The sequence below is a fragment of the Folsomia candida genome, unplaced genomic scaffold, assembly GCF_002217175.1.
Source record: "Folsomia candida strain VU population unplaced genomic scaffold, ASM221717v1 Fcan01_Sc021, whole genome shotgun sequence".
NCBI lineage: Eukaryota > Metazoa > Arthropoda > Collembola > Entomobryomorpha > Isotomidae > Folsomia > Folsomia candida.
In genome coordinates this window covers 2047521-2075167 of record NW_019091213.1, presented here as the reverse complement: position 1 = coordinate 2075167, position 27647 = coordinate 2047521, and the positions used below count along the sequence as shown (strand labels likewise).

General features: G+C 39.9%; 3 protein-coding genes and 1 long non-coding RNA gene across 8 annotated transcripts; 3 read left to right on the top strand and 1 right to left on the bottom strand.

The window, feature by feature from the left end:
- The first annotated feature begins 7739 nt into the window (after nt 1-7739).
- Nucleotides 7740-14553, top strand: LOC110858354 (protein decapentaplegic). Its single transcript, XM_022107098.2, has 5 exons — nt 7740-8726; nt 8851-9162; nt 9285-9903; nt 12791-13038; nt 13226-14553. The coding sequence occupies exons 1-5, from the start codon at nt 8384-8386 to the stop codon at nt 13462-13464; spliced, it is 1761 nt and encodes a 586-aa protein (XP_021962790.1). The 5' UTR covers nt 7740-8383; the 3' UTR covers nt 13465-14553.
- A 5192-nt stretch (nt 14554-19745) lies between these two features.
- On the top strand, nt 19746-24815 carry LOC110858430 (trace amine-associated receptor 9). 5 transcript variants are annotated; one of them, XM_035858723.1, is made up of 7 exons: nt 19746-20572; nt 21170-21494; nt 21569-21750; nt 22003-23591; nt 23651-23761; nt 23819-23956; nt 24038-24815. In XM_035858723.1, the coding sequence occupies exons 4-7, from the start codon at nt 23266-23268 to the stop codon at nt 24783-24785; spliced, it is 1323 nt and encodes a 440-aa protein (XP_035714616.1). In that variant the 5' UTR covers nt 19746-20572; nt 21170-21494; nt 21569-21750; nt 22003-23265; the 3' UTR covers nt 24786-24815. The 5 variants fall into 5 exon arrangements, with proteins under 5 accessions (XP_035714616.1, XP_021962902.1, XP_035714618.1 ...); XM_035858725.1 differs by lacking the exon at nt 19746-20572 and adding an exon at nt 20579-20990; XM_035858724.1 differs by lacking the exon at nt 19746-20572 and adding an exon at nt 20579-21018.
- Nucleotides 24816-24889: 74 nt separating this feature from the next.
- LOC110858579 (cell death abnormality protein 1) lies at nt 24890-27302 on the bottom strand. Its single transcript, XM_035858726.1, has 4 exons — nt 26685-27302; nt 26380-26606; nt 25557-25629; nt 24890-25483 (listed from the first exon to the last, which is right to left on the bottom strand). The coding sequence occupies exons 1-4, from the start codon at nt 27159-27161 to the stop codon at nt 25145-25147; spliced, it is 1116 nt and encodes a 371-aa protein (XP_035714619.1). The 5' UTR covers nt 27162-27302; the 3' UTR covers nt 24890-25144.
- Nucleotides 25639-26378, top strand: LOC118438437. Its single transcript, XR_004836792.1, has 3 exons — nt 25639-25986; nt 26053-26147; nt 26209-26378. It is a non-coding gene; the product is annotated as an uncharacterized LOC118438437 (long non-coding RNA).
- Nucleotides 27303-27647: the final 345 nt, after the last annotated feature.

Below are 27647 nucleotides of genomic sequence, written 5' to 3'. Positions count from 1 at the left end.
CGAGATGTCATGCCCTTAAAATAACAACACCTGTTTGACAAAAAAAGAGCCAAGAATTCTTGGTGGAAAGAACAAGTAAATCCAAAAATAATGGATTCAACTTGCTCAGACAGATTGTCGTCGTCGTCGAAAAGGAGAATCCACTCAAATTCTGAAACATGTAGTACACGAAACAAAAGTAAATATAAGGACGACTACTCCTTATTGTCTGGCTGAACCCCTTGCTTATTCTTCATCTTTCTTCTTGTATGTAGGACCACAACTTAACTTTTTCAACCCACTTTGTCTCACAAGGCAGCAGACTTGGAGGAAACTTTGGATGTACATAAGCAGCATGTCTACGTACGTACGTATTAAAATCTGGCTCAACGCGATACACATAAAAGTCGAGGTGGAGGAGGAGCGGATATAAATTAAGGCGAGTTTTATTTTATACGAGGAATATTTTCCCGTGATGACAGAAGCAGAATGTATCCCAATTTTTTGTCGAGGTTGTTGAGAAATGTCGATTTTCGAATCGGAACAAGGGAATGTCACTCTCTCTCTCCGCTCTGCTGTCGTATTTATTATTAAGAAGAGGCGAAGGAGGAAAGGTTGAGAAGAAAATATAAATCCCTTCTTAACTAAATCTTGAAAAGAAGTCCTTTTTAAAGTGGAGTCAATAAGGTGGAGTAAAAAGCCTTTTCAAAATGCGAACATGAAACAATCTTAACGCAGAACAGCTCCACGTCCACCAAGCTGTTGTTCTAGTCGAGGCTTGTTGTAAAGGAAAAATACATAATAAAGAAGAAGCTGCTGCTGTCCGTAACTTTTATCTTGAGCTTGATGCATGTACTGTAGGGTACCTTGGTCTTTTTAAGTAGAGAAAGCTGCGTACTGGGATCGTTTTGTCCGTCTGTCTCCGTCCGTAAGAAGGATATCTCCAGAATGCCTCAGCATAATCAAACGCCGCTTTCGCCATAGTGTTCTATCTAATTTTTAGTTAGATAATCGGGTCAAGAAATGAAATCTCACTATGAAACCAACGCCGACAATATTTCTGACCTCTGACCTACCCATGACCGTGAGGACGAAGTCAAAGGTCAAAAATATAATTATCAAATGCGGTGTCGTTTTACATTGTATGACGCCACTTTGTTATGTTCGTTTGAGACGCTTTATTATTCGTTAACAACCAACCAACATATCCAGTCCAGAGAGATAGAGAGAGAAAGAGATTAAACTTTTCTGGCAGAAAGTAGACTTGGGAATTTTGTTGGTAATCAAAATAGCAATAAAAATGACGGATATCGAAGCCTGCTTTCCCCGCAGTCCGTATAATCACGGGTACATACACCATGCACATATCTGCTTAAATAGGAGGATGGTTTGGATTGGAAGTCTCCCAGTGTCCGATCCTAGCATTCTTTTTATTCCTTCTCATCTGCATCTCATCACCACCAGACCAGCCGAACGGTCTAGGAAGTCTGTTCTCGTAGTTAAAAAAATCAAATTATTTTGTCAGTGACATATCCATAACTCTGCATGCACAGATATGTCCTCTCTTCTCAAGAAGTTAGTTACGTCGTACATAAATGTAAATAAATCCTTCCTTAACAATCTCCACATCTTATAACATCTTCCCCGAGCTGAGTGACATGACATCCTTTATTTTACTCATGCATGCTCACCTTTGCTTACTTAGCTCCTCTCTGACAATATGGAGGTCTCCCAGCGAATGTTCACAGATTTCGGTCAAATTTGTGTCAATCGATCAGAAACATAATTAGTATGGAATTTGCGAAGGGCCAAGGCATCGCATTGGCAGAGGTATTTGCATCGAAGAGGAGAAAAAGCGCAGTAAATTTAGAAAGTGTACAAATTTGTCAACTTTAGGACGCGTTTTCTCCTCTTTGGATCCAAATATTTCTGCCAAACCTGCGGATTGGGAGATCGTGTCTTTTGCAAATTTCATATTAACAAAATTTCTGATCGATTGACACAAGTTTTTTTCAAAATCTGAGGGCATACGCTGCGAGACCTCCATTGTCAGAATGTAAGTACATGGCTACAAGTTCCTGTGGTATCGAGGGTACTTGTATTTATGTAGAGACCATTTATTACTACTTGGTTTTGGTCACACGAGAACTAATATGTACGAACATGCATGCATGGCTGCTACTGCTACCAAATAACAAGAGCCGAAGTAATAACACTCCCTAATTGTAAGTGCCATCTACATTATAAGCTGGAAATGTTTGTCTGCAACGGAAGTGAAAGTTATTTTCCGAAACGGAAGTGAAAGTGGAGAAAGTGATTTGCATATCAGCTGCGTTGGTGCAAGCGGTTGGAAAGTCGATAAGTTAGTTATCCTTGGCTTGATGGTTATCAGTAAGGGGAGGTAACACAAACTCATAATTGTAGTTATCTGGTCGCTGGGGGGATTGGGAGGGTTTGCCCCCTGGGATATGGTTATCGCTCTGCTGGGGGGAGTGGGAGGGTGTGCCCCCTGGGATATGGTTATCGCTCTGCTGGGGGGAAGCGAGGGTGTGCCCCATGGGATATGGTTATCGCTCTGCTGGGGGGAAGCGAGGGTGTGCCCCCTGGGATATGGTTATCGCTCTGCTGGGGGGAAGCGAGGGTGTGCCCCATGGGATATGGTTATCGCTCTGCTGGGGGGAAGCGAGGGTGTGCCCCATGGGATATGGTTATCGCTCTGCTGGGGGGAAGCGAGGGTGTGCCCCATGGGATATGGTTATCGCTCTGCTGGGGGGAAGCGAGGGTGTGCCCCATGGGATATGGTTATCGCTCTGCTGGGGGGAAGCGAGGGTGTGCCCCATGGGATATGGTTATCGCTCTGCTGGGGGGAAGCGAGGGTGTGCCCCATGGGATATGGTTATCGCTCTGCTGGGGGGAAGCGAGGGTGTGCCCCATGGGATATGGTTATCGCTCTGCTGGGGGGAAGCGAGGGTGTGCCCCATGGGATATGGTTATCGCTCTGCTGGGGGGAAGCGAGGGTGTGCCCAATGGGATATGGTTATCGCTCTGCTGGGGGGAAGCGAGGGTGTGCCCCCCTGGGATGTGGTTATCGCTCAGGGGGGAAGGGGTATGCCAGACATTATCACTTATATTTGCCTATTATCCCAGTGCTGGGTGTTAAATGTTGGTGAAGTCACTTTCCGAAGGGACATTAGTTCCTTTGTTCCGTATACTTAAGGAACATTCTGTTCCGTTAAGGCCCATTCAGGCCAGATCCGAAACCAGTGACATAAATTTCGCTATGTATGGATGACGGGAAGGAGAACGGATTCCGTTCCCTTCATGGGTAGACCATATTCATATTAGATTTAAAGATAGATTACTTCGGCTGCACATTAAGAAATGGAATTCCCTTCCTCTTCCATTCCCCTTGGATATATTTCAGGCGCAGTAGTGAAATTTTCACGTCAATGGAAGGGAAGGGGAATGGAATTCCGTTCCCTTCATTTGTGGAGTATACAGTTATCGTTATGCTGAAAGGAATATGGGATGCAGAATATTAGCTCAGGAGTTTGCCTATCGAAAGTGGTTACACCCCCAGTGTTGGGTGTTATCTGTTTGTGGGGTCGCGCATCTAAATGGCCACTACATCTGTTTGATTTTGTACCATTGGGATGTGGTTATCACTGTGTTAGGGGTGTGCTGGAACTGGAACCGCAGTGAAGTCGTAAAACGAGGGCGAAGGGGAAGTGTTCCGTTCCTTCCCCCTTCCCGTTGGATATACTTCAGACGAAGTGGTGACATCTTTGCATGAAGGGAAAGGGAATGGATTCCCCTTTCTGCTATTTCATATTTTGTCAAGACTCCTTTCCAGCTCTCACTGCAGCTTTACATAAGGAACATGGCACTCCTAACGATAGACAAAATGCACATTAGCCGCGGAAGGGTGAGGACAGAGGGAAGGGGGAAAATGTACCCGCGATTATTCGATGTTCCCATCGGCTGCCCATGTTATACACATTCCATTCCATTCCCTTCATGTGCAGACTCCGTAGATTTAAGCAATGGAATCCGTTCCCCTTCCATTCCGCTCATGAAGGGAATGAGGCCTCCGATGAATTAGTCAAATCTTCTACTGGAACAGATTTTGAAATCTGCGCATGAATATAATATCACACGCGCTTTGACATGCCACACACCCGTGACCGTGTGGACCAAGTCAAACGTCACATATGTCGAACACGTCATACGTGTCTTTGTTAACAGATTTTGAATCGGGTATAACAATATGATATTCTTAGTTGATTAAAATCATTGAATCCATTCGTTGTGACCATATATTTATTACCACATAAGAATATGTATGTAGCATGGCATGAGCATTGTTTAGATTTCTTAAATATTTTGATTTTCCTATCATCAACTTCTATCATCAACTCATATCATCAATTTCACGTTCTTTACAAATTCCTTTGACTTCCGTCGGTGACAGAATTTGAGCTTATTATATAGATTAAAATATTTAATTGGTTGGAGTTTTCTAAAATTCCACTCAATTTTCATGAAAATCAAACAAGCTCGCGCCCGGCGGGAGACGGGCTTATACGCTAGTAAAATGAAATGAAATAAAAGTTGAGTACGAAGAAGGAAAGGTAAATGTTGTGGTGTTTGTCTTTTGCTGAGAATAATGGGGTCTCAGATTGGAGAATGGAATGCATCATCCGCTCCGTCCTCCAATGAAATAAAATTAACTTTGTTTTATTCCCAAAGTCTCGTCTCATTCGATTAAAGTGGAGTTCAAGTAAGTGCTATTTAGTTTTATGTAAAGGGACAAAAAATTGACGACATTTTTGTACAAAAAAGAAGTGTGCTGTTGTTTTGTTGATGCTGGACTGGAGCTGGTAAACAAAAACACGATTAATTTTTAAAAAGCCTTTCTGACAGGCAATATCCTAATAGCTGGTCCAGGAAGAAACACCTCAGTACACACATTTACATATGTAGGTAGGTGCACACATACAACGAAAACAAAGGCTTACATAAAGGAAAAAAAATCGATTCGTAAAAATGTCCCCATTTTCTCCTTCACTATTTATGTAAGTCATATCTTCAAGTGTATTATTATTATTTACACACACTGTTATACGTGCATATGAACTTCACTTTAGCATCCATGCATCTGTCTCGTGTATATCATCCCATTAATGACCTATTCCCACTAATGGAACCTTTTCTCTCAATTCCTTTTTAAATTTTGACATGCCTCGCTCGCGCATGTAGTGTTGTCCTGTATGCTAATACGTTATGTTAATGTGGTCCGTAACTTAATGTTCTTTGCTTACCTGCGTGCCTGAGAGTGCTTATTAGTGGGCCCTACCTTAAATCTTCCTTGTAGAGTCAAGTGTTCAATTCAATCCTTTACATACTTCTTTGGATTGGGTTTGGTGGGTTTGGTGGATGGCTGCTAGACAGCTTGGCCCCACAATCCTTTATCATACCTTCGCAGCTATGTACGTGGAGGCAATACAAAGAAGAATTTCTGCGTATCATCATAATAATTCTACGTCTTATGAATGCAAGTACGGAGGGAATGCGAGATTATTAATCACAGGTTCATAATGGACGATTAGTTATTGTCTTGGGAAGAAAAGTACCTTGAGCGATTCACCTGTGTTTTAAATTTTAATTAGCTTCGTATAAGTATTCTGGCCTGCCTCGTTATTTTAGTCAGTTTGGGGCGGAGGAATGGAGGGAAGTATTTTAAAATTATATAAGGAGAGAGGTCTAACCATGGCTGGGAGATGTATGTATCGTTGTGCTATATTCTGTATTTATTCTCCGGAGAGATGAGGACACTCGTTTCGTTGTATGTACATATGATGTACATTTCATGTAAATTCGGTTGACGTGCAGTTTGCAATGTCAAATGTGACAGATCACGATTTTTGTTGGTTGCATGGAGGAGGAAGAAAAAATTTCAAATATTCATTGTTTTTTTGCGTGTACTGTGTTGTATTTTGTTGGATGGAGGAGTTAATAGCAGTAATTATGTATCCAGCAGAATTATTATTACGTCCATGACGCTGGTGGTGGATGGATATTATTACGATGCTTGATCTTGAGCTTGACCGTCATCAAGATCACCAACAAATTTTATTTACCAAGTTTGGTCATAAATTTTTATCCGTGGATATGTATGAATCATCAATTTTAATACTTCGTTAGCACGTCCACACTTTAATAAACACGCTACAAAGTAAGTACAAGTTTGGTGATGACTCGATCGATAGTGAAACAGTGTGAGGTGAGGTTACTCATACGGACGGACAGGCAGACGGGCTGTCCGCAGCACTACGGGGAAAGAACGGCTTCTGAGTTGGATGACAATTTTTAGGATTTTACTTAAATCTGATAATCCCCTTAAGCTATGGGAAAGGTTATCTGAAATCTAAGAAGTGGAATATCTAGGTAACTTAACTATAGTATGGAAGGACCCGTTTTAAGCAAGATTACAGGAAAAATGTTATTTTCACTCGGTGCACATACATCCATTTGCTGATGATGAACCGGTGCAGGCAGGATAGGAGGATTGGAATAAGGATCAGCCAAAAAATTCTCAAATTCCCAAGAATAGAAAATTGTAGGGCCGAGCAGTCTGCTCCAAGTTAATCGCTAATGTTAAAATGTTAATGTCAGCTTGTGTTATTGTTGTTGGTGGGTTGGCCACGATTCGCTTCTTTCTGAAGGGTCTTTTTCAAATTGTCTCAGGTGATGGGCAGGGTTCGTCCATGGACAAAGTTAAAGTTGACGTAAAGTGCATAACCAAGATATAGGTCATACCTACGTATGTACATACTGCAGGGCGTAATTGTACGTATGTACATTCGTTTAGCATTGTTTCCACCAATGATTGCATAACTTGAGACAAATTTAAAAGGACGCGATTTCTTGGGGACCCTTCTCTCACTTTCCCATACGTGTGTGGATCTTGCTGGAGGGAAAGGTTACGACAGGGCAGCAGTGATCATGTCTTAGATGGATGGGTGGTAGTGATGGTGGTGGTGCTTCTCTAATAGAGGATGAAGGGTCCTTTTGGGTTAAAGTTGAAATAAAATCAGTTTTAGAACCATTATGTCCGTGCAGGTCTGCTGTACTCGTCGAGCATGTCCATCCCATTGTGAGAAATGGATAGATGGAGAACAATATGAAATTCCACACCGGGACGCTAGCCCAGCAGCACTGCCATTAGAAGGAGAACCTCAAGAAATAAATGGTTCGTTCTCCATTTCCCAAATAAGCACATAATTCTTGAGCAGATTGTCAAAGTAATTTTTACAAAATATTATCTCTCCCAAATCTCATATCTCTCTTTCATCATCATCACAACCATCTCGCTCGGACATCTTCACTCGTCTTCTTCCAGCAGGACCAGGGGAGATATGTCACAAAGTTATCGGTCGGTGGGGCTGTGCTGTAAAATACACTCCATTTCTCATAAACTCACAATATGTATACCATTTTCCACCCAGAAGTACAGGTGAGTATTGTACGTACCTCTGGTCGTATAAGCACTGCACGACCGACCACCTTTCTTTCTTTACATCTTAATATAGTCAAGTCCATAATGGAAGACAATGCGATGCAACAATGCGCCTCACTCGTAAGGATTAGCCCAACAAATCCAACCACCAATACCATACCACACCACGAACCACTCGCACATATTGCTCGCTTTGGTTGAGACAGCTTTTTGAGCAGTAAATGAAGAAGAAGACTCACTTAACTAACTTGTTCACCTGTGTGAGCAAAGAAGAAGAAGAAGAATAATGTTTGATGCGGCCTATCCCATCTTCAACAGGTATCGAGTTTCGAGTCAGTTGAAGAACATCCGTTCGAAGGACATCATCATCATTCTCGTAGCTCGTTGTCAGCCCAATTTCTGTTTGGCTAACTGTCCCCGTCGTCGTCGTTTACATACGTACGCTAACTAACTGAAGCTAACATAACACGTTGTTTTTATCTGCAGTATCATCATCATCATCTTCTTAATAATAATAAAGAAGTACTTTCTCTCTGGTATTCTACAACAGTGTGACATTATAGACATACATTTTTAGCGTATGGTGTGTGTCGTGATGTGAAGTGCAACTCACTCGTTTCGTTATAAACGATGAAAAGTGGGACGACTTGTTCCAAAAAACTGAATCGCATTGCTGCTGGATTGTCCCTGTTACATGGGAGACTTGACATAATTGTTGGTGGAGGTGCGGCGGTGGTGGGAGTCAGTTAGGTTGTTGTTATGAGGGAATGAGGAAGGAAGTACGTGTATGCATATGCACATATACTAATAAGTAATAGCTGATTAGCAAGGAGGCAGGCTGAATTAGTGAGAAGAACAGTTGAGAAAAAACAATAAGGAAGTGAGATGAAGTGTTTGTGGAGCTTGTTGGAGGGGAGAACGAGACAGAGGTTGAGGGTCCGAGCCTTCTCCGTCCTCTTCACATTCCTCTCGATGGGTGACATCCTCGACCTTCCTCAAGCATTAAGTCATTTAACTGTATCAAGAAATACGCTACATTTCAATAAGAATAGAAGGATTCTCCCCTCCGTGGGTGCCCTAGACTTAACGACCAGAGATATTAATCTTAGTGATCTTAGTGGTGATAGGTTAAGCAGTAGTAATCTTAGAGTGCCAGGGTTTAAGCAGGAGGAGGAAGTCAACTGGTTACATCGAGTTCCTCAGGATAAGTTGCTGCACGCTTTAGCAGGTAAGAGGAATATAGATAAGATTACGAGATAAGATACTGCTCTCTCCCTCGCCACGTTTTGTATGCATTCTCATCCTCGCACTTTCCCCATTTTTTTGCAACTTTCTCTCCGATTCGATTGCAGATTCAAAACTAAGTCAGTCTAGAGAAGAGGAGGAGGAGGACGGGCAGGAGGAGGAGGAATCCATCGAGATCTCGAGAACAGTGGAACCCCAAGTGTTACAAAGACTGGAGTCGAAATTTCTAAAGTTGTTCGGCATGAGTAAAAGGCCTCAAAAAACGGTCGAGAAGAAGCTCAAAGTTCCAAAATACTTGTTGGACTTGTATCAAAAACAGAACGGGGATGAAACCCTGATGCCCACGACGAACCTCAATCTCCCCGGAAGGAATACCAGGACGGCCAACACTGTCCGCACGTTTTACGTTGAAGAACCCGGTATGCGAATCATCTCAGTAATTTCATTGCATAAATATTAGTATTATTATCTCCTTTCTCTCGATTCAGTGAAATTCACAACCTAATAATCTCATAACATTCCTCTTAAATATCAACTTCAGGTTTAACCTCATCATCGCTTGGCGGTGGTGACGACGACGACGACAACCACTTGCACTTCAATCTGGACTCAATCCCAGATTCTGAGCAAGTAACCGGAGCCGAACTCCGAGTGCCATTCATCCTCCGCAAAGAGGACTTGTCATCCTCTCCTGACGATGAGGACCAAGTCGTCTCCGTGAAAATCCTCCTTCACGACATCATCAAGAAGAAGACGCACCCTTTGTCGAAAAAGCCGAAACAGTTCCACCTCACCCAACCCATCACGCAACCCATCGACTCAAAAACGGTGAACGTATCGAAACGGCGGAACGGAACGACCACGACGTTCTATCTGACGTTCGACGTCTTCCCAGCCGTCACTCGGTGGGGAAAAAACCGCAAAATTAATCACGGACTTTTGCTAGAAATCGTGTACATTGGACAGAACGGGGTTCCCATCACTTCTCCTCCGAGGAAACAAGACGCAGGGAAAGTTACGAAGCGTCACAACGTTCGTGTGAAGAGAGACCTGGCCATCGCCTCCTCGAGTTCTTCTAGAGATGATGATGACTCAGGGAAATCTGCCGCACAAGGGACGGAAGTGGGTGCGGTTGCGGCTGTCATTCCAACACAAAATGAGTAAGTACACTTCTCGGCCTATAATTACAACGTAATTTTGAGACAGTCGGCAAAAGATTTTCTCTTCATCATCATTTTTGTGTGGGACAAGAAGTTGGGCAAGAAGCATTCATCTCCTGATTTGATTTATCTTTCGAGAGCACACACACACAATTCTTTGAAATTTATCGAATTCTCAAACTACTTGGAGGTGGTCGCATCGCTGCGAAGTGCCGGTGCCACCTTCTGATTCATTCATACCTACCACGAACGAATCATTTTTATTAAGGAGGCTAGAAGAAGTAGAAGAGCTACTCATTAAAATTTTGTAAAAGTCAAACAGATTTCCGACACAAAGAACGAAACCCACACACATCCAGACAGACGAGTCATTTTCTAATCAAATCAAATTCATGGTGTGTAACGTTCCATTTTGGCATGTTCTTCTTCTCCAATAATAAATGTAATTAGATGATTCATTTACTTTACAAGAGTTGGTCCGTTGGTTGGCTGGTTGATGAATGAGAGTGAATGAAAATAAGATTTTAACGAAATTAGTGATTCATCATCATCTTCATCATGTTGATCACGACTTTTAAGAGATTCTTCACAAATTACAGCGAGAGAGAAGGAGAAATTGTTTCTTGTTCTTGTTCCAGAGAGGAGAGAAAAAGGAGAAGTAACTAAACCACAAGAATTTATATACGTGATGAGCATCCTCCTCCCAAACAAAGAATTTATGGATGATGATGCCGGAATAAGGCAGCAGCAGCAGCAGCATTATGCACACTGCAATTACGTTATATTACAACCACAAGGAATTTATTACTTGGTGAAAGATACCATTTTTACGATGCAATTTACAAACATTATCACGAGATTATCCTTTTCTTCTTCTTCTTCTGAGATGCCGACACCAAGTCTGGTAACTTCACCACCATTCAATTCTTCTGCCTCATCATATTCTCCAGCGAGTAGAAACTCCAGCAGACTTTTTACTCCCTTTTGAGTGCTCTTATACAACCAAAATCTTATTAAATATGTACCCAGTCTCATCATCAAAGAACATCAAAACAAACCACTGCTAAAATCTTTGTGTTTAGATGTTTATGCGCGTGTAAAACGTGGAGAGACCAGCTTTTCACGAGAAGATGATGAAAATTCCGTGAAAGAAATTCCAAATATTTTTTAACATTGTCAAAAATTCATACGGTGAGATTTATTAGTTGGTTGGCAAAAGTGTATGTGCATACGTAGTTCTTCATTTTGTGGTGATCTGTTATCAAATCTTGCCGTATTTACGATTGGTTTCGTATTTGCCAACTACCGCAGGTTTTTGTACATATGTAACTAACTTGATTCTTGGTTTCGTGACCAACCCAGAGAGTTTCGGTATTATTAAAAAGAGCTTTCCAGGAGTTTTAAGCTGCAATTTACAAATGGGTTGGCTGAGTATTCATTTCATGTACGTAATAAATACGTGCTACGTATGTACATATGCATTTCTTGTGCCGTGCCATGCAATGCTTATGCTTTCGAGTTCAATTTTTTTTTTCATATACTTTCGAGTTCAAAAACGAGAGGGTCCAGTCCATTGGTACATACATAATGCGTCGGTGGTACTGCGGGTCAGTCCACTTTTTGATTATATACACTCTCGAAAATTCTGTTCTTTGTTGGCTTCTTTTTAAAAAAGGAAGAAGAAAGAATCACCTCAAATGCACCGGCTTCGACCCAACAACACCACCGACACATAATAACACAAAAAAGAACAATGGACTTCTCAGAAGTCAACTCGAGCGCATATCCGAAAGCAAAAATCCTCCTCTTCTGATCCAATTTTGTTGTTCTACCACCAAATATTTGTTTCATGGCTGCCCAGTGTTATTATTATTACTATTAGTTGTTTCCGTGATTTGATCATTTCACCGTTCGTGTCAGATACGCAGACACGTGAGGCAAATAAACAAATTGCTAATAGCCAGCTATACAGCTATCTCAGCAGTAAAAGGCTTATCATGACACGGACCGATTTATTTAGTCGGACCAAATTTTAATTATAAAATCCAAAAAAGGATTAAGGAATGTGGTCACACTTGCCTAGTCGTGGCACTATTTTGATTTCTTTAAACAAATATTTTGACAATATGTTGTATCTAATCTTTTTTCTCCCCTTTTATAAAAGGTGCATGCATACGCACATATAACCCATTAAAATATACGATGGAGAAGCGTAATAAAACCAAGCTTTTTAGCCGCGTAAAGAATTTTCATCTAAAATGTTTCGTTTTTTTGTGAAAGTACGTGCAGCCATTCCTCCGTGTACTTTACTTGTCTTATTACAATGTTCTTATCTACGTATGTACATATGCATGCACACCTGTCTTGCTGTCGCTCTCGCTGTCCACCTATTTACGATTTACCTCAATTTACTTAACATAGTTTAACTGCAGGTGTGCCCCTGCTGCACTACATTACAGGACACGACTCAAAGTCTGGCATGACCAAGTAAAATATTTTTCCTTTCCTTATTGCCCACTGAATCTCGTCAACTTTTTGTTTTCATCGTTTTTTTCTGAGACTACGAGAAGAATCTTTCTCACTGGACGAGATGAGATGCGATGCGAGGGATGAATTCTTTCATGCATTTTGCTTTATGATTGTGATGATACGTACGATATGATTACAGAAGAAGAGGGTAATTGAGTGGGGATGGAAAGAAGATGCGTATGTGAATGTGTGATGGCATTTTCTGTAGGCTGGTAAATTGACGCGTATGTACATACAAAAATATGTTCCTACCCAATAATCTTGGTGTGGTCCACTATTTTTTTTTTTTTTTTTACTGAAGTTTAAAATTATTAAAAAATGTATGCGCTAATTTTTTCCGTATCTTTTCTACTTTTAGGTCTAAGAAATCTTCTACCACTCAACCGATTGTCCTCTTCACTTATTCCGACGATAATCGCACCGGTCGTAAGACGCGTGATGCAAAAACAATTTCACGGCAGTATCGAGCCGCTCAGCAAAACCAGCAACAACGTCGAAGGAAGAATCACCGGAACAAGAACAAGAGAAGAAACCTCTGCGCCAGACACAACATGTTTGTCGACTTTACCGATGTCGGATGGAACGATTGGATTGTTGCACCTCCAGGTACGGATCAACCTTTAGCTACGTATTGACTTTAATTGTCGCCCTGGGCAAGCGAAATCTTTGAGAATTCGCAGCGACTTCTGAGCGAAATGACAGCCAAGTCGCTGTGAATTCTCAACGTTTCATTGAGCAAAGCGACGCAGTACATAAATCCATTCCTAAATATATTCCTACTTCTTAATTGCAGGGGCTCATTTTTTCCACTGCTCTGGCGAATGTCCTTTCCCTATGGCTGAGAATTTGAATGCGACGAACCACGCCGTAATCCAGGCTCTTGTGAACTCGATGAATCCAGGCTTGGTTCCACCCCCTTGTTGCGTCCCCACCAAATATTCTTCCCTGTCCCTCCTCTACACGGACTCCTCGGACAAAATCGTTCTAAAGAATTACAACGAGATGGTGGTGGATAGTTGTGGCTGCAGCTAAAAACACGGGGAGGTCAACCTCGTTCCGTATATCTCGTCGGAATTCGGACCTGTTTTGGAGCCTGATATGTTGTTATCGAGACGATACGATTCAGCAATCGGTCAACATCAACAGCTACATATCCATTTGTGTTCGGGTCCGTGGTGGACATACGGAAAACTTGGTTTTTAATGTTTGGTGATTTTTGCAACTTTACCTGGAGGAACAACCGGATTATAAAAGAGTGAAACTTACAAGTATATTTGTGTGCTGGTCGTTTGTCATACCTAAGTATTTTATTTTTGTTGTTTTTAATTATTAAAAATTTTATCTGTTAACTATTTAATTTACATAAGTAGTAAAATAATTAGTTAAATACCGCAGTCAATAGTCATCTAAGGTCAGTTATAAGAATTTACTTTTAATAAAAATAAGCATAGAAATAGAGTAGCATTAATAATATAATCCATGAAATGGAGAGTGTGGTTCAATGTTACGCGGAATATTAAGAGTACCTGTTTATTATGAATTTTTAAACAATTTCTTAAAAAAATGAGCAGACAGAGGCTAATAATTATTTTAAAAGTCTTACTTTTTCCTCGCTTATTAAATAAATAATATTGTTTTGCTTTTATTTTGACGGGACATGAAAATGCAATATTACTAAACCAATTTACGAATATTATTGCCATTTAAAAATTAATACTCTACATATTCCTTTACTGGTTATGGCGAATGATAAACTTGTGATATATAAAAGAGCATCTATAACTAAAATAGTGTAGTAAATATTGTTAATGGACGAATTTTTTAAGAGGAGGAGGAGATTGTAAAATTGTATGAAAAGAAGATAATTTGTGTATGTGCTTATAAATACAGGTTAAGTTTTAGGATAAAAGAAACTGAATTAATTTTGATAATAATAGAAAATGCCATACTACTTTTACATAAGTATTAAAAAGCCACGATTTAATTAAACTTGATATTTAAGCAGTATATATAAAGCAGCTGCATGCATAAATGCATACTTACTGATATCTACTCCATGAACATGACGAGGCTAAGAGAAATGTGAAAATGAATAAATATATACGGATGGAAAGAAAATTATGTATCCTGACTGAATTTTCATTTATTTCGTTTCATGTCATTCCTACAACTTGCTGTGATTTATCTCGTAATGAAAAAACATTGGTTATTAGTGACACGAGAAAACAACATTCCTCCAGGATTCGAGTGGATTATCGCAGCAACATGAAATTCATCCATGCAATGAACCCCTTCTTCGTTATTACAGCCGAGAGGGCGGATATGCATTTACAAAAAAAGGATAAAATATTTACGAAATACAAATTTTGCAAAATTTGTGTTGTGAATATTTGTGCCCTGGATTATTTGTAGTCGAATTTCTTTGAGCAAAAATGTTTCGTTGAAGTATTTAAAACAAATATATGTTTTAAAGAATATCTACATAAATATTTACATATCTTTCAAATATAAGCGGAAATATATTTATGTCCGAAAATCTAGGAATATGTAACGGCAAAATTTTGAAATTTTCGTGATCTATAAGAGTTTGTGGACACAAAATTTGGCCGTTTGGTCGTCATCAAATGAACAAGTTGAAATTAAATACATAACCGCCCTCTGATCATTACATATTAAACAAGCGTGCATTTATATGATTCTTCAAAATTCCAAATATCTCGTACTCAATTTAACTTTTGGTTTTCCAGAATTATGTAGAACGCTTTTCTTCTTTTTCAATATTCATGACAATTTCCAACCTGACATTTTCCGCAATTGTTGCATTCCTCCAAAAGTAACCAAATTACGTGCCAACCTTGACCTCGCCACGTTTACATGGTTCGTCTCTCAAGAAACGCAGATTCCTCAAAGTCTACCAAGTTTTATTGCTTTTGGTACAGTCATAAATTTTGCTTACAAGCAAAGTTTCGAAACCACTTATTTTACTGGACTACTTAAAATATCATTAAGGTGACTGAATGTTCATGTCCTCAAAATTCTGTTGCTCCTGCTCGTGGTTCGTTAAATAGGAAATGTGCAACAACATTTAACGACGGAATTTTCATGGGCAGGGCACTTTACCCCAAAAGTTGACGCAATAATAAGTGGTTTGTTTTTTCCTAAACCTCCCCCAATAAAATTTGGCTAATGAAATAAACACTTTTACAGCTTCGCTAAAATTTCACAAGGTTCTCGAAAACATTTCCAGGAATTTTAACACATGGTTGATGACGGACGCGATTTTACGAGTCTTTGTTGTCTTTGTTGGTACAAGCTATTTATTCACTGGATATAAACCCCGTGTATTTTTACTAGCCCGTTATAAACCAAACCCCAGGAAAGGAAAGCTTAAATGAAACCAAGTGATATGAAAAGTATTGAATAATTTGCTCTCAAGTGAATTATTTCAAAGTTTTTATTCCACTAATTTTTCCCAAATTGGACAAAATCGATCCGATTTTCAAAGATTTTTCAAATACCATGAACTACATCCTTAAACAATTCTCCAGCCTCATCGAAGAAAAAAAAGCTTCCATGAAAAACTGTCCCCATCCAAAACATGAGAAAGGCAACCGAAGTAACGAGTAATTTTTACAATTATAGCCTTGAAAAGTAAAAAAAACTCCAATTTTTATATGTATTTGCTCACACATGTACAAAAATTCTATATCTTCTTCTCCTTTTCAAGAACGACGCTTCTCCTCCGAGTTGGAATTATCATGGTCGTAACAATAATTGATCTCACCATTCATCCCAGAGCAAAGTACCTCAATTATTAGCATCATCTCGTTGTTTTTCTTACTCGCATGTAGCGATGCAGGTGTGTCGTCCTGGTCGTCGAAATCGTCGTCCCACCACCTCCTCTATACTTATCCTTCCTTCCAACCAATGCATACATATATCGTTTCTCCATGGTCGGCACATATTTCACATAATTTTATGATGAAGCCAACTGGAAACTGTCATCTCACGGGAGGTAACAAGACCTTAATTGATGGTTTGCCCAAATTATTGGTGTGGTCTTTATCTCTGTCGGTAAAGTGGAAATGAAGAAATTGTCCATCTCGCTCAAATTTTTGTGACTACGCGGCCCTTTTTGGACCAAGTCACAAATTGTTGTGAATGGAAGGCTTCTAAAACCTTATCTGAGAAATTGATGACCATTTTTACTTTGCTGCACTGGACCATTGGAATTTTTAACTAAAAGCTAATTGCTCGCGATTGGGAAATCATCATCATCATCGCGGGAATAGGAATTCGAGGAAGTTTTAAGTAAAGTGGGGTCGGATAGGGGAAGATAAGCTCTGGATTAGACCACCGGTGGATTTTAGGTTTTCTACTTGATCACCTCAAGGAAAAGTACAGTGCATTGTTACACAATTTCAAATATGAAACGGTGGCTTAAGAGTCAGTCGGAAATTGAAATTCACATTGTTACACATTGTTGGTTTTACTGTACACACAATGATTTCTTTCACTCGCTCCCTTTCTGTGTCCATAATTGTTTCACAATGTAAAACCAACACAACACTGTATGAACCAAGTCAGGCCAACAATGGGACGCAGGTTGGCCACGTTGTTCTGTTAGTTACTTAGTCATCATCAAGTCTGTCGGCTGCTCTTTCTTTGGTTGGACCAGTTCTTCGGAGTGGACCACCATCAATGAGTTCCTGCGGAGAGAAGAAGATGAAGAAGAAACAACTCAATTTTCCCATAAATTTACTTTATCATTCACTCCACTCTTTCTTCCCTCTCTCCTTTCTGCTCTGGCCGACAGTTAAAAGTGGACGATTAGAAAACAAATGAGAAAAAATGAACCAATTCTGCATTATCATGGAGGAAGAGAGATTATTTTTTTGCATGACGCTCCTTTATGCTGATCCAATTCTGAAAGGACAATTTCTTCTCCATTCAAAATTAAGTCCTGCTTTTATTTGAAATTTCAAATAAGTAATATTATTTATACACACGGAGCTATTTAGACGTCAAAATGGACGGGATAATATGCACTTGGATGAAGAAAAAGCAGAGTTTTGTTGCTTTTACTACATGCATCCATTGAGATTTTAGGCAAGAAAGAGCCCCCACGCGTGTGATCAGCATGATCATTATTTATTTGCTTTAGTTGAAGGAACGACCATTAATCTGAAAATATGAGTTTCGGGAACTTACTTATAAATAGGACCACCTCCACGGGCTCAAGATCTACATAACTGTTTATACGTAACCTTATAGTATATTTAGAGATCAAAGGCATTATTGTTCACGGGTGACTTAAGTTTGTACATACCTAATCTCATTCAGTAATGACAGAAGGGTTTTTATGAAATCAACAGGAATTATTTTTAACAGTATTGAATCGCACTTTACACTTGGGAATGAAAAACACTGGAATTCTTCTTCTTCTTACTATGCAATCTTTCAATAATCCCAGATACATAAATAAATATATTTTACAATTCAAGACAAGAGACGACCCATCACTTGACTGAACAAGCAACCCATTTACTTGACTCCTCTTGATAAGATTATTAAGACACCTTTTCCAAGGCCATGTCAAATTACATTGCACTTGACGAAGGCAACCAAGTGCTAAAAACAAATTTTACATCGCAACCCTCGATCCATTAACATTTCCAGTTCCATCACACCAAAGTTTCCATCAAAATAATTTCTACGTGCAATATAAACGTCATAATTTATCAGGACTCAGGCAACGATTGGGTCTCACAAATTGCTCTTGTTAATGGTCTCACTTTTCAGGCAGAGTCGCTCCAACTATGTAATAGTAAAAGGTCTCCCAGAGTATGCTCTCCGATTTTGACTAAATTAGTGTCAATCGATCACAAATTTAATTAGTATGAAATTTGCAAAAGACACGATCGGCCAATGCTCAGGTTTGACGGAGATATTTGAAGAGGAGAAAACGCGCAATCAATTGGGAATGTGTGAAATTGTCAACTTGAAGGCGAGTTTTCTCTTCCTCGGATGCAAATATCGCTGGCAAACCTTCGCATTGGCAGATCGTATCTTTTGCAAATTTCATACTAATTGAATTTGTCATCGATTGGAACTTGTTTCGTCAAAATCGTAAAGCATCACTGGGAGACCTCCATTCAAAGTAATAACAATATTTGGTGGGATTTCGTCCCTCCACAATTTTGAAACCCTTACTTCTTACCTAAGAGTTATTATAAGTCCGTAGCTCAATCCTCTTCTTCTTGTGATGCAAGCGAGTATATAAACCTGCCAAAAATGCCACCTTGATTATTGATGGAAATGCATCCATAAGATGAGGACCTCACTCGCCGACCAACCTTTATCTGTATCAACAAGACATTGAAAAGTGGATGGAACATGAAAGCTCCATTATTCAGCTCTCTGCCACCACCACTTCATAATTTTGTTGTGAACAAAACTTCTCAATGGGTCTCCATCCATCCTCCAAACAACCAAAATCTTAAAGACTTTGCCGGCACAAGAAGTGGAAGAAGAAATCCAACAACAATCCGTCTTCTCGAGAGTAACAATGAGGATGAGAGGAATGTATTTGGTGTGATGTGTGTGAGGTGGGTGGGTGGGTAGAAGAATCGCTATTTTGTTTGTATTTGTTTCTACCTCACGACGATTGTTGTAAACTGTAACGCTAAGCATTGATTGATTGATTGCATGCAGACTGGAATTTGGCTGAGGGGTGAAGGAATTTGTGAGGAAGTGATAAATTTTGAGCCCGACATGAGAAAAGGGAACCCATTACGCGACCAACCCCATCCTCGCCCTGTGTTCGAGGGGGTTGATTGATTTTGTCACTTTTGAGGAATTTCAGGAATTTGGTCAATTTCGGGATTTTCCAATGATTTGTCGAAGCGTTGCAACATTTATTTACAGATTCTTCTAGTATTTATGTATGTGCATAGGTGGTATTTGGAGAAAGTGCTTTGCATACATACCATATTTCGTTACGTCAAATTTACAAATACTGAATTTTTTGGCTTGATTTGACAGCAAGAAATAAATTGTTATTTAGGTACGGGTATGCTATAGCAGAGATTACGTGTGGTGAAAGTCGGTTTTTCATTTTAGATGCGGAAATATTTGTCAAAACCTCATGAAAGTTTATTTTATCTTGTTGAGAATGATTTTTTTAAATCAGATTTTATGCAAGTAACTTTATTTTACGGTTATGCATAAATACAGATAAGTCAGGATATTTGTGACATGAGAAACCTAAATATATTAAGCAAATATTAAGCACTAAATAATTTTATTGCAAAACTTGAAAATATTTTTTTGATCAGAAGTCAAAAACTGTAGGTTTACCAAAACTTAGTATTGGATTACAATTTGTCATTTGCATGCATACTTAAACTTAATAAAATTGATTACTTCTTGGACGCAGTCATCAGCTCGGCCTCATCGTAATAAATGTATTTCTCAATCTAAAAATAGAAACAAGGCGAACAACACGGTACAGATGCAAAATTGAAAATACATATTTTGCAAAAAAGCACATTTTAATGTGCAACATTTGTACATGATTCTTGGATGATGTAACTGTTAAGTTTAACCAGGAGTTAATTGAGGTACTTTGGACTGCTCAATCGTAGTGATAACAGAACTAATGAGACAAGACTGCAAGTAGTAGGTGACGTAATGCACTAAATAAGATTGATTTTTAACCACCGACACATAACCAGTCTGAAATCGGCTTAGTTACTTCTTTATCAAAACGAAGTAATTCTCCTTGACTTTGAGCTCGGTTTCCGTTTCCCGTCTCGATAATTAACGTTTACGCTTCTTAATTACTATGCCACTTACATAAATGTGCGAATACTCATATACTTAAGATTAGTCAGTAGCACAAATGATAAATTAGCTCATTCGTGTAATGAACTCGCAAATAAAACCAAGATTTATGTGCACCACAATTTCAGTTCGGATTGGTGGGAACGCTGCTCAAATAATCAATTTTAGTATTTAGCTGACCTCGTTGGCAAACTTATTAAACCCTTCTGCTCTCTTCCATTTTTTGGAGTTAATAACTCTAAAATTCTTAAAAAGTGCATAATTCTTTGTGAATAAGAGAGTACCACAACACGAGGTAAATGAAACCAAATTTGACCGGATGTCATCCCACATAATTTATCATGGCCAAATTCCGCAAAATTCTAGAATACAAAATTAACCAAAATTGGCAAAAAAAATCCTGATTTTTACTCCAAAACCAAATTACTCAACGTTTGATTTATGGAATTGCTGCCTACACGTATGTATTTAGTTACGAGGAGACAATACAGCCCAGTGCCTGACACCGATACCTCATTTTATCAGTGCCACAACTTGATTACTCATAATTCGTTAACAATAAAATTGATTTTAGATCGAACTTCGCAGTTGAAATTCTAACTCTTCCGCATTCCACTTAAGCAGCAATGTCTCGGAGTAATTTGGAGTTATAGTAAACAAAAGTGGAATTCGTGACCCCGTTTCTTTTCTTTGTTCTTTTAATGTGCAACGCAGTTAAGTGTCATACGATCCGTCTGTCTGGTTAGGAATTTACATACATACATACGCCAACAATAACATTTATCTTGTAGTTCGATGACCTAATCATATCAACCGAAATTTTTGTAGCTATTTATGTATATGCGATAAAAATTTGCAATATTTGTCGAATACTCTAATTATGTAATTGCAGCTTTCACCTACTCGAACCTCATAAATACCTGACCCGATACCTGGATTGAAGGCATTAAATAGTTAGCTGTTCTTCCTTAATGATGAATACAACGGACGACGGGATTTCCCCCGAAATGGACGCGATGAAACACTTGGTCAATAACACGAATAACTTTGCCCCCCTTGGACCAGGATTTGAATGGGATTGGACCCACATTTCAAAAGTGGCCCTTTTCACCCCCATCGTATTTTTCGCCATTTTTGGGAATTTTCTCGCCCTTTTCGCCTTCATTACGCGATACAGTCAAATGAAATCTCCAACTCATTTCTTTATCGCGAACCTGGTTAAGTTTATTTAATGCGTGTAACGTTACCATTTGGATTAATTTCTTACTTTAAGTATCTCCTCTCTTTTCAGGCACTGGCCGACTTTGCCGTGGGAATTCTGTGCTTACCGTTTCTCGCGGTGACTTCCATCACTGACAAGTGGTACTTTGGACAACAATTTTGCTTCGCCTATATCATCATGCACTTGTGGTTCTGTTCCTGCTCCATCTACTCAACTTGCGCGATTTGTGTGGAACGATATGTTGGTGTCAGGTAACTAAGTAATGTACATGGACTTTGGTCAGAAAACTGACAATAGAGGTCTCCCAGCGTATGCTCTCAGATTTTGAGCGAATTAGTGTCACTCGATCGCAAATTTAATTAGTTTGACAATTGCAACAGACACGATCTGCAAATGCTTAGGTTTCACGGAGATATTTGCAGATAGTGTCGTCGCATACGCTGGGATACCTCCATTCTGAGTATCTACATACATATGTACACACAAGGCACTTTCCCTTCCAGGTATCCCCTCAACCACAAAAAGATCATGAGCACTTTTCGCGTTGTCTGCATAATCATCTTTATTTGGATCTACGGCGGAATTGTGACCTCCATCGCGGTATTTGCCTGGGCGGATGATGACGACCAAGCAGCAGCATCCTCTTTAACAGTCCCCACCACTTACGAATGCACTTCGTCGACATCATCTCCCCTCGAAACGTATGAATGCAAGAGCAACAAGCAACTCGGGCACGTCGTGTTTTCTACGGTTTTCATCCTCTACATCCCCGTCGTCATCATGGCCATTTTCTACACTCGCATTTATATGATTGCCACCCAGCACTTGAAAGTGTTGCGGAACACGGGAAGCAACCGGATGTTGCGGAGAGGGGGAAATTCCTCGCGAAAAAGTGGATTCCAACAAGACGCCGATTCTGGCGTGTCCACCACCACGGTGGTCACGATAGATTCGGTTTCTCTGGATGTTGACGAGCAGGGGAAGGCTGGTGGCCGGGGGAATAACGGTTTGGGGGATGAGAACAGGAACAATCAGTGGTTCCCGTCCATGCGACGACTTCAACTGCCCCTCACCCTTCATGAACCGGCAAGTCATGATTCCACGGAACGATTGGTGAAAGCGACGAGCAGCAAGAAGCACATTTACCTCGCAAAAAAGCTGGTCATTCTGGTCGGAATTCTATTAATTTCCTACGTTCCGTACTACACGGTGTTCTTGATCAGAGCTGTAAAACCAGAGTTGGCTTCGCTTCAGTTGTTCAATGTTTTGAAATGGGTGCGGTATGGAAACAGTGCAATTAATCCGTTCATCTATGCGTACAGCGTGCCAGCGTACAGGAAGGCTTTCGTCAATATTGTTGTGAGGAGAAAGTTGTTCAATTGAACGACATTGATTTACAGATATTTTACTAATTTGGGGTAACTTACTTATCGATTTAGTTTGCTCTGAAGTATTTGATGTCGGAGTGAAAGTTTTGAAATTATATGTACATAGTTCCATATTTTGTGTATCAAACCTCACCTAGCACAATGACCTTAATAAAACTGATAAGTCATCTTATCGATCCGACACAGAATGAAATCAGTTCAAAGCTAAATTGAGGGTACTGGATCATGGCAGGAAACGAGTCAACCTTAATTCATCCGACTTTCATAATTCCACGAATCAACTTGAACGTCTTCTTGACTGCTTTATATTCACGACGACCATGAAATATTCCTCACTTGTGTGTTTGTATCGTTTCCGAATTATTTTCAGGATTGCTCATGACTTTAGGAAACATGGGGAATATAAAATTTGTACATGTTCTTTGCATACTTTTATCCCTAAGTTTCAAATGGTGTACGTCGACCAACGAATTGAACGGGGACTCCTTCCCAGTTTACAAGAGTGACAATTTTAACGGATTACAGCAGGAGAGGAGAGAACCAATTAGTGAAAATTCGACACTTGCTAAGGCGCTCGCACTGGCGAGACAGTTTCTCGTGAGGGATGAAAATATCGTCACTTCTATAAACGTAGAGCTCTTTAAGAGGTCAGACGGGTCACAAGTTGTGACCACTACAAAAAAACCAAAGATGTATTCATGGTGGTGAGTAGGTGGTCATCCGAATTGAAGATTGCTATATATTGACAGTAATGCTTTTTTAGGACGTTTACCAAAAAACCTACAACAACGACAACGACAGAAGAACCACCGGCGGAGGAGGAGGAAGAGGGAGAATTGGAACAAGAGACCACAGAGGTCCCAGTATCGGAAAGGTATGCCATTAAATTTCAAGAAATATTAGTTGTTAACTCACTGTTAAAATTAACTAGAACGGAATTATCATCAACAACCATGCAACATCCGCAATTTGAGACAACACCCATTCTTGAAGATATATTGACAACTGTGCCAATCACTTCCACAATAATAACTGATCAATCTAACATCAATGACAATTCGGCAAAAACGTAAAATGTTTTTAATAGTTAAATAGTTTTGTTCTATAGATGAGTAAATCTACATCGTCATAAATTATATAATAATTTCAGAGAGACGCCAATGACTCCTGATTCCGTTACAGTAATTGCCAATATCCCAGAAATACCCATCACGATCACCACACCTGTAATGCAACAGACCTTGAACGTACCAACAACTACACCTGTAATGCAACAGATCTCGGATGTACCAACATCTGTGACCGTGTCGACTCCGAAACCAAACAAGAAACCTCGCCCAACGAAACGTCCCCAGAAGGAGAAACGTACCACGGCAATGTCGACTCCTTCCCTTCCGGACGTCACGACAATTCTCCCATCAAATGATCAAGAACAAGGGCAAACGACGACCAAATCTCTCAACTCAATCACGGACCCTTTCGGAGTTAAAAGAACTCTGGCCGAGATTGTGAGCTCTTTCGGGAAAACGGTCCTCAATCAAACTAAGTCGGTTGCGGTGTCCACGGCGGAAAAAGTAGTCCCGGTTGCTCGAGATACGGCACGACAGGTGGGAATCATAGCGTTGACGGCGGCCGGACAGGTTGGCACGCTGGGTAAAACTGTGGCTGAAAATGCGTACGGAAATTTGGCCAAGAGGTTAAATGCAACAGAGTTATTGGACAATAAAAAGAACGTAAACGTCAGTCCGACCCCACGAATTACGCAAGCCCCACAAAGCGATCAAATGAATTTGGGCATTTACGATGATGAAGAGTCCGGTGCCAGCGTTCATGACTGTAAAATTACAGTAATTCTAGGCACGGTTGGACTACTAGTCCTGAAATATGTTATCACATGAACAAAATACAGAAATCACTAATTGTTTTATTTGCATTAAAAAATAGGCAGTTATACAAGCTACATTTTTCAAATTTCCATAAGTGTTTTGAGTTATTTTCGGAGACAATGTAAAAAATATTCAGAGGACAATGGTTTCAGCTTGAGCTTCGTAAATTTTTTGCCGAACTTAAGAGATATTTCCTTATGGAAATTTGAGAAAAACGTAGCTTTGCTAACTGCCTAATATTTATAGCCCCCAGAAAATTGTAAATTATTTCACAATAAAATACACGATTTGTATTTACATAAAGAAATTCATCTTTAATTGAACATCTATTTACAAATTGATGACATTACAACTGCATCTCCTTTTAAATTTTAGTATACCTTTCCCCCTGTCACCATTTGACCAAACGTTGGATTTGGACTGCAAGTCCTTTCATCCGACTCCAAGTTGTAGGACTGACAGGCACACCTCCCGGGCAGAGTTCTGCTCGTTTTCTTGCAAAATGCACCAGAGACACACCCATTCGTGACGTTGTAGGGGCAGTCCACCCCATCAAAATTTGTACAACATTGCGCCCCCACAAGTCCAACGCAGGAGTTGGTTTCGGTATCGTATGCATGCACTGCTTCCCTGCACGAGCAAACCCCTTCCTTGCACACGAGGGGTATTTCTGGGTTGCAGCCTCCTTTCCCATGACATGGCATCCCCACCTGCATACATACCAATTTTTTAGCAACTCTTGACCAGGTGTGGATAAATTGTTGCATAAGAATTGTTGTATACCCCTGGGGAGCATTCGCCGCTTGATGTCTCCACAAAACCGTCCTTGCACATGCAGCGTGAGATCCGACCATATCTGAAATTATTAGCATTTTTGTTGAATACTTTTACACTGCAAATATTTAACCTAATGCGTATACAACATTTTGCTGAACCATAAAATTAAGTGAGTTTAATTGAAATTGCCAAATCGTGTTGAGCAAGGACAGCGTACGTGGAGTCAGATGTATTGAAGATTTGTGATCATGTGGTCAACAACACTCCTGCTCTAAAATTTAGAGTCTAAATACAGTGTAATGTTAACTTTACTGAAAATATAGTGGAAGATGTCGCAGGTAAAATTCACTCTTGTAATTGTAATTATTTCTGCGAGTAGTGCTCTTCTCAGGTCACAATCATCCGACACGTCCGGAGAATCAGTGTGTCTTTGCAGGTTGAAATTTTTAGCACTTTAGCCTTGAAACTCCAAAATTTATATGAATTGCAATTTTACTCTTAGGTCGTCTAATCCATGTCCACCGAGTCCAATATTTTCGTTTATGAAACAAGAATGTGTATCGATGGAGTTCATGAGGATGAGCTTATCGGACGATGGTTTGATAACGCACATTTTAACTTTCCTATCGACAAAGGCTAGTTAATTATTCCTGAACAGTGCCGGTAATTAGCTGTCCTCCGGGCCAACGCTATTCCCGTTTTGTTAAGGAATGTGTCGCAGTGATACAGCCGGGAGAAATAGTCAAAGGTTCAAGTGTTGGTTAAGTGAATACTCATCAAAACAAAAGTAAATTTTTCTTTGCTAAAATAAATAAAAATTGTTACATACGTGTCAAACGAGAGACAAACTGCATTATTGACACATTCCGGACCGGAAGCTACTGAACAAGGTCCACCCACTTTGCTCCTGCATCTATCCGGAGATTTTTGATAAACTTCAGAATTCTCACATTCACACCGGTTATCGATACAGGATAGAAACGCCTCGTGGTTGCAAGCGTCCTTGCTGTCGCAATAATGACCCCAAGCTCTCATACACTTTTTGGCAGAGGTCACCTAAAATTTAAACGTAGATGTAGTTATTTACTTAAATACAACGCTATAAAGGCGCACTTATTTAATTGAAATGCTCACCTCGTATGAAAAACTGCAGTTACACTTGTACAAATTATCCCCCTCGTTCAAAACACACTGCGCGTTTCCCGAGCACTTGCTATAAACTAGGTCCGTGGGGTCGCAGATGTCTCCAACCAGAATGGCGGACACTTTCGCCTTGCTGTTCCTAGATCTTCGCTGTCCATTCAGGAACGATATTGAGGACGGGTGTGGAAATACGATGGGCGTGTAGGGTGGTGGTGTGGGCACTTGAGATCGCGGTTGTATGGGAAGATCATAATTTAAGTTGTTTTGTTCCGGTGCAGCCGTGTCGACGGGTTGCACTGGCGGAGGTGGTTGTGTAATAATTTGTGGGTTACCGTAGTCGACGGACTCTTCCTGGAAGTCAGGATTCCACCACGTCGCTGGGGGCCCACCCTCGCCATCACCATTGCTTTTGGTGGGGGTCAAAGTGACCAAGTAACAAAGTAACAGGTTAATGCACAAATGTAACATGTTTTTAGATGGAAATCTCGCCTGATCATGAGTTGGTCACTAAAGAATACACTTTTATAAAACCTTAACAATTCCTGTAAGGTTTAAACTAAACCAAACAAAAAATTATTCGTAAGTATTTTGATTAAACTTGGCAGTGTGTCATCCTTCATTGCGTTATTTTCATTCATACTCCGGAAAGCCATGTCATGCAGGAGTGGGCCAATTGATCTGACCTCTCAAGTAATTTAAGAGTGATCAAAACCCTGTCTACAAAAACGAAATAGTCATTCCGTGGGAAGGGTTCCATACTCAAACAAATATTTACATACATCTAAAATGCTTCCATAATTTTCTCAATTCCAAAATTTAGTTTACTGTCTTTAAAATTATTCAAAATTATACGCGTGTATTTTACGCGTGTAGCACACCAGTACATTCTGTTTTATTAAATTATCGCTTAAAATATTTTCACTGAAACACACATGTCCCAGTATTTGCATATCC